At 41.7% G+C, this 14556-nt stretch overlaps 1 protein-coding gene across 1 annotated transcript in view; it reads right to left on the bottom strand.

The window, feature by feature from the left end:
• Positions 1-14556, bottom strand: part of CNBD1 (cyclic nucleotide binding domain containing 1) — a 301514-nt gene that overhangs the window by 37233 nt on the left and 249725 nt on the right. The window contains exon 11 of the mRNA XM_050941062.1: positions 1547-1614. Within this exon, the coding sequence (XP_050797019.1) occupies positions 1547-1614 (68 nt within the window). The remainder of the gene's footprint in view (positions 1-1546; positions 1615-14556) is intronic.

Here is a 14556-nt window from a genome sequence, read left to right as displayed (position 1 = left end):
ACTCCAGGCTGAAAAACCTTGCTGAATCAGAGCCCTTGTCAGCAGCTGTAATTGATGCAATTTTGAAAGAAGGAGCTAGATTCTGTTCTCTGTGAAGCTAGTATAAATACAGCATCACTGCACTGAGTCAGTTGCATGTTTGGTGACAAGAAAATAGGATCTAATTCCTCCCAGTATGTCTGCTTCTCCCTTTATACAGACACCAAGATTACTCGTAGCTCTTTTATTTTAGGTTTGCTGAATAAATAATTGTTCCTGTGCAGACTAATAGATAATCAGAACTTGAAAATTGAGTTCTCTCTTTTTTGCTAAGTAAAGTTTGGCCAGGGTCAAGCTTCCTGCCATTTTACTGCTAATAACACTTGTCCCTTCTCAGATTTGCATATATCACTGGGTTAAGAGGTGTATATTCATCAATTGAAGATCTGCTCTGATATGATATCACAGTATTGGCTGTGGTTCTGTGTACATGTGTATGTCTCACACATACACACAGAGCTGTTGTTCATTGACAAGACAAATCAATCTAATTCCTTCCAGGGCTTTGTACTGAATACAACATTAATTTCCAGAGAGGTAAGACCAACTGATTTATTCATGTGCTGAAATATTTCACTTTGTCCAAGCTTTATTTTAAATCTTGCTTGAACTTCAACAGTATCTAGGCCAGATACCTGCCCCTCCTGTAGCTTATTTACACCACTTTTGTGTTGTAAGTGGTCCATAAGGTTTCCCAGGGGTATTCCCCCAGGACAGAAGCAAAGTTAAGCTTAGAGTCCAATTCTCTTTCAGCCGCTGTATAGAGGCATGCTGGGGCCATGGCTGGAGGAATAAAGAGGAGTATCCACAGTGCTCTTGCTATTACAGACCGTGTAACAGCTTATTTGAAAGTAGGCAAGGGTGCACTAGCCCCTGGAACAATGCAGAATCCGAATGGCACAAATAGATCTTAAAGTCACCTTATACCTCACTCTGTCTGGACAGTGTCTGAGCTGTAACTTCTGAAAGTTAAGCATAGAATTTGGCCCCTTATATGCAGCCTACACAGATCCCTGTGATGCTAAAAAAGAGCATGTATGCTGAGCGATTCAGGGAAATGTATTTTTGAAGGACTCTGTGCAGCTTTTTAACAGGCCTCTAACAATGTGTTTGCATGCCAAAAAAAGCAAAAGCAAGTATCTTTGTTGTGACTGGGAGACTATTGTAAATTCTTGTGCTGTCACAAAATATAGCTGCAAGCAATACCAACATACATTAGCAGGTGGATGAACTGACAACAGCTTTCACTCACTTTCTGCTTCACTTTGCATTTTTTTCCCAGACAAATGTAAAAATACTAATTTCTACAGACATTTGTATCCTACCTGTTTTTTCTAGTTAACGTGTTAGCATGCAGTGAGCCAAGTCATCACAACCTTGTTCAGGTCTAATTCCTTTTGAGCAGTCCAGGGCATCAACTGATGTAAACTATCATAGCTCTATTGACTTTAACTGAAGATCTGCCCCTTCATTCTAAACATATCACATCTTGAGCTTTTAAACTTACTTGCGTGATATTATTAAATGTTGGCTCAGCTGTTTGGAGGAGAAGCATTTGAATCACCACGTCCAAATCTAAAACCAAAGAGTGGAAGAAATTACTCAAAATTTTAAAACTTAATACAAATGACAGAAGCAGCAGAAAAGTGAGTGGGTGAAATATTCTTAACTGATTATAGCTACAGTGAATGATGTCACTAGTTAGGGGCTAACCCAAAGCCCAAGGAAGCCAATGGGAATCTTTCTATTCACTTCACAGGGTTTTTTATTAGACTCTTAAAGAGGGCATATTCTTGTTTGTCTAACTCACACAAGCAAACCCACTGACCTGAATGACCTATTTGAGTAAGACAAATGCTTTTGCCTCAGTATATAGACAATGTTCTCTCTCCAATCCAGGTTTGGAAGGAAAGCCTGCTCCAAAGGTTCCCGATTACTCTTGTTCAACAGTGCTGCAAACACTTATGGAGGTTTCTCTTTGAACAGGAGTGAACATGATTGCATGTTACTCTGAGGAATCAAAACAATTATTTATTCACAAGAGCCAAATCCTGCTCACCTTGCACATGTGATCAGCTCCAATGACTTCAGTAGACCTGTGACAGATTTCTGTTACCAATCTGCCTAAGGCATCAGGTGATCAGGCTGAAGCCACAGGATTTTTTGGGGAGGAGATGACAGAACACATCCAGCATCTAAATTTTAAAGTTCTAATAATAAAATAAAACAGCAGCGAGTGCTGGGAATGCTCCCACGTCACTTGAAGGAAGAAAGAAAAGCGTTAGCACCCCAAGGCCTAACCCACTTTTATACTCACGCATGCACTACCCAAGACTGACCAGGCCTGGGTGTAACATCAGCAAAAAGGGGGGTTGGGGGGAAAGGGGGAGAAGGATGGACAAGAGTGTCGTCCTGGGCCCAGGCCATCCAGGTCTGCTGTTGCTCTCCATATTGCTCCAGCTCTCAGGAGGGATTTAAGTCCTGGCTCTTTGGGGAGGGGTGCTCCATTTGGACACCTCTTCTCCTGGTGCCCTCTGTGCCAGTCCAAACTGGCTTTCTGTGGCTTCTTTAGCTTTCCCAAAACACCCCAGCTCCTGGGACTCAAGGCTTTGCCCCTCCGCTTGTCATCTTTTCTGTGTTTTCAATCTCTGCAGCCCTGGACTTTGTTTTCTTCTTCACTGGCCTTGCAGGTCTGTACAGCTGGATTTTTCTTTCTCATAGCTGCTCGAGCACATTCAAGCCCATGTCTTTCTCAGCTGTCAGCCAAGTCTTGGCTGTGAGCAGTGTCCTTGGGTGACGGGCCAGCATCTTATCTTCGACCTGAGACTGAGCGAGCTGAAGTGTTGAGTTAACCCATTCTCTGCTCTTTTCCTTCCTCCCCGCTCTGCCTCTTGTACCTGCAAAGGAAACTTCCACTCCCAACTCACACACCTTTGACCCTCCCCGAAATGCTTTGCAATGCTTGCAACAACGTTAGCATTATACAATGCTGATCTGCCTTCCCACGGGACTCCCTGGTGGAGGGGTCCTTGGGGAGTGACAGGCCTGCTCATGTGAGTAAGATGAGCAAGAATTCACCCACAGTCTTTAATGGTAGAGACTCATTTTATAGGAGGGTTTAAATAGTAACAACAACAATTTATTAACAGCTTAGTCTTAGGCCAAGGAACAAAAAAGTATTGCAGCAGAACTTTAAACTAAATCCAAAGTTATAAAATACTGCAATGCATATAAATAAAAAAGTAAAAAGGGATATAAACCAGATATCACCAGGTCACTTCCTTTTCCTTGTTTTAGTGGCTGACCATGCATATAGGGAAACTGCTCGGATCACAGATACGTTGTCAGTTACTAACAAATATTCTATTTTCTGACACCTGTCAAGGCCCTCCTGAATGTATTATTGCACAAATTGTCTAAATCTGGCATACCCATGAACCTTTTTAACAAGAGGGAACCAAGGTGATATCTTTGTAACGGAAACAACTGTCATATCCAGACGCTTATTAGAATCTGCTGCCCTCAATTTAATTAGGGATTTCATATTTTTAAACTTAAATCTAATAATTTCCAATTCTGAGAAATTTAGAGAATGCAAAGAATTTTGAATATGCTCTAACCAAGGAAATTTATGAGAGACAGTCTCACTGAGCTGTTCCTCTAAGTATAGCCAAGTTGGCAAATGCTGTGGGTACATACTAGGAATACGAAGCAAAAATAATATTGTGCTTTGGACAAAACAGAATTAATTCCTGTCTTCACTTTAAGAAGAGCGACCAGAGTATTATTGGGAGACCAAGAATCTTCCTAAGAAATTTGTTTTGAATCATTTCAAATTCCATGGGTTCATTCCATCCCCACATTTCTGCACCAAACAAGATTTGAATTTGAGCCTCAAACACTATAGGATGATGCAATGAAGTTGCTCCCATGAGTTGAAATAAAATGTAACACAGTTTGCACAGAATTTGTGGCCTTGTCTTTTGTTCCCTGAATGTGTTCAACCCACAAACCATTCTGTAAGAAATAGACACTCAGGTACGGGAAAGAGCTAACTTGTTCAATATATTGCCAATTGATCCTCTATGCAACCTCTGGCTCTGACTAAAGACAATTACTTTGGAATTTAAATAATTTAGAGGCTCTCCCATTGGCAGCATAAACCAAATGAATTTAATAAATGCTTTAATCCCACTAGTGGTTGTGATAATAGAACCATATCTTCCACATATAATAAGAAAGATAGGGAGATTCATGGATTTTACAGGGGAAATACTAATCCCCTTTTAATGCTAAAACATAATTGATATAAAAGTTAAAAAGAAAAGGGCTGAGAAGAAGTTCTGCCAAACCACCTTTGTAAATGAGATGGAATCTGTTAATTGCCCACTCAGACCTATTCTAATCTTGGCCACTGTTTGTCTGCAAAGAGCTCTTAAAAACAAAAACAAAAAAAAAACTGCAGATCTATTCCAGGTATTCCCAATTCGCCCCACAGATGGTCCCTTTCAATAGAATCAAAGGATGATTTTAGATCAATAAAAGCCACATACAGTTCCCCCTCATCCTTAGGAGGCACATATTTGTAGATTAAATAATGAATAACACAATTATCTGTAATTGAGTGGCCATTTCAGAAACCAGCTGGTTCCTGAGCAAAGAATTTATTTTTTCTGCCCAATCCTCTAACGTTCCCAAAAGATATCTGGTGAAAATTTTTAAAGCAATGTTCAATAAACTGATCGGGGAATAATTCCCCAGGTTTCTCCTATCCCCTTTTTTGTGAAGTGGATTGATAATAGCAGTAGCCTAACCTGAGTGGAAAATCTGTGCATTATTTATATCAAGATCAGGTGCCCACCAGTCAATGTTCTCCTTAAATATTTCTGCAGGAATAAAAATCTTTCCCTGGCACCAATCTTTCCCTGGCAATAGGTCAGATTAGCAGCTCAAATGCCAATGCAGGCTCCCTTATAGACTTGAATTCCAGCTGCTAACCTGAGTTAAAAGCAGAGCTGCTGTGTCTTCACTGCTATTTGAACCCAAGTTAACACACTTCCCTGCCCCATGTGGACATACCCATTATGAATTTTTGAAGTTATTAATATATAGTATTCCCATATACATTTCCATGCATGTTTCAGTATGCTTCCATATGCTAATCCTGTAATTTTATATGGTGGTTTCACTATTGTCTATTAGCATGATGATTTTATTATTCAGATGGCTTGTCAATCAATTTATCACATGGGTAATCACTACTACATATCTGGTGTGTACATACAGTGATAGAGGAATTCATCATATACTTCTGGGCTCATCACCTGCTCTTTAGAACATTAATCTATTACCCGGGACTTATTAGAATATTCTAAACTCCTGGTCACTCTCAGACACTTTAAAAAAATATATATCAGTCTCTTTCTCCACTTGAATATGGAAATTTCCCTCCACAAAATTACACCTCCCAAATTCCAGGAAGGGTCAGATACCGCTCTGCACCAGTAATAGCTTTTTTTCACATGAACATACCACAACTTTAAAGTCTGTTGTTTTGCAGTCCTCAGTGACTATAAATATATGCTTTATACACCCTTTCCCATGGGTATCTCACCTTACTTAAAACTTAGAGCCAGTGCTAGAGACCCTTACTTTTCTGCATAAACCTTGCTCAGTACAAGTAATTCCCCTGAAGATAGCTGGATTACTAACAAAAGAATGACCTACACAAGGTTTTGCAGCCCTGGGTTCATCACTTATGAAAGAAAAATATATTTTTCCTCTCTCCGCACCTCATTAAAAACAGAAAATGTTGAATAGAAATTTAAATTACATCAAATTTTTGATGGAAAATTTTGACTTGTGCTATCATATCAAAATTAATTCTGATATACAGAGACAGCAGGTATAAACTTGGCCCTTTTGAAGTCAATGATAAAACTTCCATTGACTTCAATAGGGTCATCCATTATACCAGGGGTAGGCAACCTATGGCACGCGTGCCAAAGGCAGCACGCAAGCTGATTTTCAGTGGCACTCACACTGTCCCGGTCCTGCCCACCGGTCTGGGGGGTTCTGCATTTTAATTTAATTTTAAATGAAGCTTCTTAAACATTTTAAAAACCTTATTTACTTTACATACAACAATAGTTTAATTATATATTATAGATTTATAGAAAGACCTTCTAAAAACATTAAAATGTATTACTGGCATGCAAAACCTTAAATTAGAGTGAATAAATGAAGACTCAGCACACCACTTCTGAAAGGTTGCCAACCCCTGCACCATACTGTAAAATATAAGCTCAACCAGTTAGAGTTCTACATTTTTTGACTTCTAATTTCTGCAGAGTGCAGAAATAGCCTCACATACTCTCACTAGTTTATAGAAGATCCTACATGTGCCTAATCCTATGTAGGGTGTGCTGTTCAGGATCAATTTCTGCCCTTTGGTTCTGTTTTCAAACACAGTCCTAAACAGCACAAACTTTTGAAAATAGAGCCCAAAGAGGCTATTTAACCTCTGTTGTACAGATTTCAGTTTTTTTCTCCAAGATCCACAAATCTCTTAAATACTTTTTCCTTGGGTTGAAAAACCAGGCAAACAATACCAATCTGTTGGGCCTTCATCTTATAAAGTGATTTGCAGTTATTATAGTAAATTCCATAATGCCAGAACACCCTTCCAGAATGACTTCAATAATGCTTTTAAAGCACACAAAAGTTACAAAACTTTAAAAAGAGTTAGTAGGATGACCTCAGGTTCATGTTTTATATGCCTTCCATATTGCAGCAGCAAGCCCTATCAAGCTCTCTTTATATCTCTATACAGAAAAGGACAATAAAGGTCAAGCAAACAGAATGAATGAACAAACAAACTTGGAAAATGTTTAAACTTGAGCAACTCAGTATATGTGGCTCACTTCATCTAGAACTTTGGAACTGCTCCTAGAACTGCCTGAATGTAATGCCGGTCTCCAGTAGTCAGTATTCTACAAAAACAGTTTACAGATACAATTAGTAATTTACATTATGCCTTTTATAATAGCCAGTTGTGGACTATTTTCAGCAGATTTACTCAACCTTATTTATAAATGCTTCTTGGTTACTTCCTATCAACTCTTGCTGAACATTTTGTCAGACACAGTTAGAGTTTAATTTATATTATTGATATGCCCAGCTATGTTTTTAATCTTTGCCAATATACTAAACTTTTCGTATCTGTACATGTGCTAGCCAGCATAGCCAAGTCCATTTCAATGGGATTAAATCTGCAATAGGTAAAGAGTGCACTGTTAAAGGATGTGTCATAATTTTAGTAAGAATGGGCTAAATTCACAAGGCGGCCTTGGGCATTGCAGCACCTTATTTTTAGGTACACTGCCACCTAGTGGACTTCACAACACTGAACTGAGGCAGCCAGGCTCCTGACACAATGCAGTGGTAGAGTTTGGTGTATAAGAGTATGTCTACACTATGGGATTATTCCGATTTTACATAAAATACAAAGTTGAGTGCACGCAGCCACACTAAGCACATTAATTCGGTGGTGTGTGTCCATGGTCCGAGGCAAGCATCGATTTCTGGAGCGTTGCACTGTGGGTAGCTATCCCATAGTTCCCGCAGTCTCCCCCGCCCATTGGAATTCTGGGTTGAGACCCCAATGCATGATGGTGCAAAAACAGTGTCGCAGGTGATTCTGGGTAAATGTCGTCACTCATTCCTTCCTCCGTGAAAGCAACAGCAGACAATCATTTCGCTCCCTTTTTCCATGCATTGCCCTGGGAGATGCCATACCACGGCAACCACTTAACCTGTTCAGCTTTTTTTATTGTCACCGTATGCCTACTGGATGTTGCTAACAGACGCGGTACTTCAGCGCTACACAGCAGCATTAATTTGCTTTTGCAATACAGCAGAGACGGTTATCAGTTGTTCTGTTCCGCCTGTCATGCCATTGTAAATTGGTGATGAGATGACGGTTATCAGTCAGTCATTCTGTACCGTCTGCTGCTGTCACGGATGCCCCTGGCTGAGGTCGGCCGGGGGCGCAAAGACAAAAATGTGAATGACTCTCTGAGTCAAACCCTCCTTTATGGTATCTAAAAATAGAGTCAGTCCTGCCTAGAATATGGTGCAAGTGTACTACAGAACCAGTGTACCAGAGAACCAGAGAGCACAGCTGCTCCATGTCAGATCCCACAGAAATGATGAGCTATATGCCATTCTAGGGGGTGCTCCTGCAACAACCCCACCCATTGCTTCCCTGCTCCCCAAACCCTCCTGGGCTATCATTGCAATGTCCCCCCATTTGTGTGATGAAGTAATAAAGAATGCAGGAATAAGAAACACTGACTTGTTAGTGAGATAAAATGATGGAGAGGAAGCCTCCAGCTGCTATGATAGTCCAGGCAGTACAGAATCTTTTCTTTACACATGAAAGGGAGGGGGCTGATGGAGCTCAGCCCCCAGTTGCTATGATGAAGACGGTTACCAGCCATTCTGTACCATCTACTGGGAATGACTGGGAGTCATTCCTATTTTTACCCAGGTGCCCCCGGCCGACCTCACCTGAGGCCAGCCAGGAGCACTCATGGGATGATGACAAGGATGGCTATCAGTCCTTTTGTATAGTACCGTCTGCCACCGGGGAAGGGAAGGGAGAGGATGCTGCTGTTCACTGCCGCTGCACCGTGTCTACCAGCAGCATGCAGTAGACATACGGTGACATTGAAAAAAGTAAAGAAACAATTTTTTCCCCGTTTTTCTTTCACAGGGGGGAGGGGGTAAATTAAGGAGCTATACCCTGAACCACCCCAGAAAATGTGTTTGACCCTACAGGCATTGGGAGCTCAGCCAAGAATGCAAATACTTTTCAGAGACTGCTGGGGACTGTGGGATAGCTGGAGTCCTCAGTACCCCCTCCCTCCCTCCCTCAGCATCCATTTGATTCCTTGGCTTTCCGTTATGCTTGTCACGCAGCACTGTGCTGTGGACTCTGTATCATAGCCTGGAGATTTTTTTCAAATGCTTTGGCATTTCATCTTCTGTAACGGAGCTCTGATAGAACAGATTTGTCTCCCCATACAGCAGTCAGATCCAGTATCTCCCGCACGGTCCATGCTGGAGCTCTTTTTGGATTTGGGACTGCATGGCCACCCGTGCTGATCAGTGCTCCACGCTGGGCAAACAGGAAATGAAATTCAAAAGTTCGCGGGGCTTTTCCTGTCTACCTGGCCAGTGCATCCGAGTTCAGATTGCTTTCCAGAGAGGTCACAGTGATGCACTGTGGGATACTGCCCGGAGGCCAATATCGTTGATTTGAGGCCACACTAACCCTAATCTGATACGGTAATACCGATTTCAGTGCTACTCTTCTCGTCGGGGAGGAGTACAGAAACCAGTTTAAAGAGCCCTTTATATTGTTATAAAGGGCCTCGTTGTATGGACGGGTGCAGCGTTAAATCAGTTTAACACTGCTAAAATCAGTTTAAACGCATAGTGTAGACCAGGCCTAAGAAAGGTATTGACAGAAGCCAGCACACTGAGCAAGGAACTGCCTAAACTAGCCAGAAGGAAATGCTGTGGAGTGGTGTCTGGCCTGTTTGGCCCTACATATTTCCCCTATTATCTTAATTGTGAACAGCGAGTGAAAGTTCATAAAAATATCACAGGAACAAGTGTTGATGAGAAAAGGTAAGAAAAGGAGACAAAGATTGAATTAGTCAAAACAAAAAGGCTTACTAACATAACTCAAGGACAGTGTTAAGATCATGCCTAGTAAACAAAAGTAGTATGGGCCTGAAATAAATCAATAAATCAAAACTGATGTGTCACAAAACGGATCTAATTGGTAAATAAAATAATATTTCAACCATCACTCCCTTTTGGGGTCCTCAGAAAGAGACTTTTGGGAGAAAAGATGAACAGACAGATGAACACAGATGCTGGGTAATTTAAAGATAAGGAAGCAAGCTGCACCATTATGGCTGCCATGCTCACCATCTCCTGAGACCCCAGAACTTCATCCTAATCCTGAGAGATGTTCTGACAAAGTCAGGCCAGAGAGAAGGACTCACATGACAACTGTCTCCACTGGTTCCAGTTAAATCCCAAACACCATCTGGGATGTAAGCCTTTGTCTCTCCTCCCTCCACCCATGTGTTCTTTTCCTTCCATACGTTATTTCTTCTTTTTCCTATCTCTCTCCTTTTTCCTTGTGTCTAATAAGAGCCTGGCTTAGTCAGCCAAAACTGTATGTTTTGCAACACTGCTGTAAGCCTGTTACCAAAAAGGCAGCTAAATGTAATAATAGACTAGCGTCAGGCTAGCTAGGGTAAGTTTTCAAGTCTCAGAGTGGGTGATAAGACTGTGCTGTGCCTGTGTTTTTCCAACAGTGAGGTTGCAAGGGAGAGTCAATACCAGAGATAGAAGCTGCATTTTCTATCATTACTGTTTTTTTCTGCCCTTTTGTGTGTGCTTGTCTTGTTCTGCCTTCTAGAAAATTGGATTAGACTTTAACAGCTGCCACCATGACAGCTCTAGCCCATCTCAAATAACTCCTTTTTTCTTTCCCCAAAAGGCCAGTTATTACTATCTAAGAGACTGTCAAACAAAGGTGGAGGAGGAGGGGGACGTTCTTTCTAAAGACTCTCTCCAGCTAATGGGAAAGGGAACAAGGAATTTTGTTATATTGAACGCCTTAATACTTTACTTTCCAAATGCTTTAACTGTTTTTCCTTCTTTTTCTGTATCTTTAATAAAAGGGTTAAAGGATTTGTAATAGTATGTTTGCCATGGCACTAAAGAGGCAGAGACCTCTGCATTCCAAACCCCTAAACTTGTTCATGTTGCAATTTTAAGTAGTGACAGGGTCATGTTCACATCTTTGACTCTTTAGGCCCATTTTTTCATCTAGTTGATACAAGTTTAAGTCCCACCCCTCAATGGGAGTTAGGCACGTAACTCTGGGTTGCAGGGAACGGAATCTTCTCCTGGAATTGTATACCTAAGCTAGTTCAGCCCTTTGTGAAACTACCCCCTCCTCTGCACCTCATATCCAATAATCCAATGGTTAGCACACAGTGCATTGATACATAGATACCCTCCCACCAACAGCACAAGAAGAAGAAGAAGAACTCCACATGGACTCCTCTTGAGGGTCGAAATGACAGTTTGGACCTATACATAGACTGCTTCTTCCGACGTGCACAGGCAGAAATTGTGGAAAAACAACAACATCACTTGCCTCATAACCTAAGTCGTGCAGAATGCAATGCCATCTACAGCCTCAGAAACAACCCTGACATTACAATCAAAGAGGCTGTTAAAGGAGGTGCTGTTGTCATTATGAACAGGTCTGACTACCAAAAGGAGAGTGCCAGACAACTCTCCAATACCAAATTCTACAGGCCAGATCCCTCAGATCCCACTGAGGAATACACTAAGAAACTGCACCATCTACTCAAGACACTCCCTACACTAACACTGGAACAAATCTACATACCCTTAGAGCCCTAACAAGAGTTATTCTATCTACTACCCAAGATCCACATACCCGGAAATCCTGGACGACCCATCATCTCGGGCATTAGCACTCTCACTGAAGGACTGTCTGGATATGTGGACTCTCTACTCAGACCCTATGCCACCAGCACTCCCAGCTATCTCCGCAACACCACTGATTTCCTGAGAAAACTACAATGCATTGGTGACCTTCCAGAAAACACCATCCTAGCCACCTTGGATGTAGAGGCTCTCCACACAAACATCCCACACACAGATGGAACACAAGTTGTCAGGAACAGTATGCCTGATGATGCCACAGCACAACTGGTTGCTGAGCTCTGTGACTTTATCCTCACACACAACTATTTCAAATTTGATGACAATATATATCTCCAGATCAGTGGCACCCACAATATGACACCCGCATGGCCCCACAATATGCCAACATTTTTATGCCTGACCTGGAACAACGCTTCCTCAGCTCTCGTCCACTCACGCCCCTTCTCTACCTCCACTACACTGATGACGTCTTCATCATCTGGACCCATGGAAAGGAGACTCTGGAAAAATTCCACCACGAGTTCAACAGCCTCCACCCTACCATCAACCTCAGCCTGGACCAATCTACATGGGAGGTCCACTTCCTAGAAACCACGGTGCAAATAAGTGATTGTCACATTAATACCACCCTATACCGAAACCCCACCAACCGTTATGCCTACCTTCATGCCTCCAGCTTTCATCCCAGACACACCACACGATCCATTATCTACAGCCAAGCACTGAGGTACAACCGCATCTGCTCCAACCCCTCAAACAGAGACTAACACCTACAATATCTTCACCAAGCATTCTCAAAACTATGAAACTCACACGAGGAAATAAGGAAACAGATCAACAGAGCCAGACGTGTACCCAGAAGCCTCCTACTGCAAGACAAGCCCAGGAAAGAGACCAACAGAACTCCACTGGCCATCACATATAGTCTCCAGCTAAAACCCCTCCAATGCATCATCAGGGATCTACAACCCATCCTGGACAATGATCCCTCATTTTCACAGACCTTAAGTGGCAGGCCAGTCCTCGCCCAGACAACCCGCCAACCTGAAGCATATTCTCACCAGTAACTACACACCACACCATAGTAACTCTAACTCAGGAACCAATCCATGAAACAAACCTCAATGCCAATTCTGCCCACATATCTACACCAGCGACACCATCACAGGACTTAACCAAATCAGCCACACCATCACCGGTTCATTCATCTGCACATCCATCAATGTAATATACGCCATCATATGCCAGCAATGCCCCTCTGCTACATACATCGGCCAAACTGGACAGTCCCTACGTAAAAGGATAAATGGACACAAATCAGATATTAGGAATGGCAATATACAAAAACATGTAGGAGAACACTTCAATCTCTCTGGACATACAATAGCAGATTTAAAGGTAGCCATCCTGCAGCAAAAAACCTTCAGGACCAGACTTCAAAGAGAAACTGCTGAGCTTCAGTTCATCTGCAAATTTGACACTATCAGCTCAGGATTTAACAGAGACTGTGAATGGCTAGCCAACTACAAAAGTAGTTTCTCCTCCCTGGGTGTTCACACCTCAACTGCTAGAACAGGGCCTCATCCTCCCTGATTGAACTAACCTCGTTATCTCCAGCCTGATTCTTGCTTGCATATATATATATATATATATATATATATATATATATATATATATATATATATATATATATATATATATACCTGCCTCTGGAAATTTCCACTACATGCATCTGACAAAGTGGGTATTCACCCATGAAAGCTCATGCTCCAATACATCTGTTAGTCTATAAGGTGCCACAGGACTCTTTGCTCCTTTGGAATGTGGTTAATGCAGGTTCAAATCCAGAGTCTGCCTGATCTATAGGCAGGACTTTTACCCAAGTCTCCACCCTTCCAAGTGAGTGCCTTAATAAGTGTGCTATAGGGTCATTCTCAAGATCTCTGGCCCAATTAATATTTAATTGTTATGCAAAGAGGAACAGCTTCAATAGGAGAATGAGAAAGACCCACCTCAGAATCTTTATAGGGCACTCCTTTGGCAGGTGGGAAACTTAGGTTCAAGTTCCTTCCCCAAATCAGAAGGAGTAGGGATCAGAACCTGGATCTTTCCCATTCCTGAGAAGAACTCCAACCACTAGGCTGTTGGGTATAAGGAGGACAGCATCTCCTCCTGTGCTGTTGTTTGTGGGGGGGTTAAGATATATTCTAAGCACACCTGTGGGATCTGACCTCACAGGTGCGAGATAGGCAAGGGATCATCTAATCTGAATCCCACCAGGGGTTAGGTGGATTTTTACATATCCACCAACACACATGTATGTGAACAAGGGACTTTACCAGCAGAAACTTAAGTCCTTAGTGCCTACAGGGTTAAGTGACAGCTCAGCAGAGGTTTTGTGAATGCCAGTGACACCTAGATGTTGGACTTAGGCATCTAAAGGGGCAGCTAGCTGCTTAAGTCCCCCTTGTGAAGCTAGACCAGTGTCACTTATAGGAACAGAACCAATGGTTTCTTCCTCACCATTAACTATAGTAACATCTCAAAGCTAGAAATTGGATTCATAATAGGGATGATCTGTTCCTTTACCTCTTGCAAACACAATTATTTACTGAAACATTTTTAGATGAAAACATGAATAATATTATTGGACTCTGCAAACATGTGTGGGTTTTGATATTTTATGTAAATATACACTGGTTTCATTTTAAAAGTTCATTCTAGTTCTAAAGATATTACCCAGTTCTACAGTTATTCCCATTTTAGATATAGAAAACATCATTGAAATGGTAATATTTCTGAAATCGGAATGAACTTTTTTTTAGTGTACCCATTACCTCACATTATGACAGTGCCCCTTAAACCACAATGTATTCCCTGTTTTGGGCTTTGCTTTCCTTCGTGTTCTACCAATTCCTGACTACAGCTAAGCCTTTTCTCCAGAAGGCA

This window comes from Gopherus flavomarginatus, chromosome 2 (genome assembly GCF_025201925.1).
Source record: "Gopherus flavomarginatus isolate rGopFla2 chromosome 2, rGopFla2.mat.asm, whole genome shotgun sequence".
Taxonomy (NCBI): domain Eukaryota; kingdom Metazoa; phylum Chordata; order Testudines; family Testudinidae; genus Gopherus; species Gopherus flavomarginatus.
This window is presented reverse-complemented; position numbering and strand designations above follow the sequence as displayed.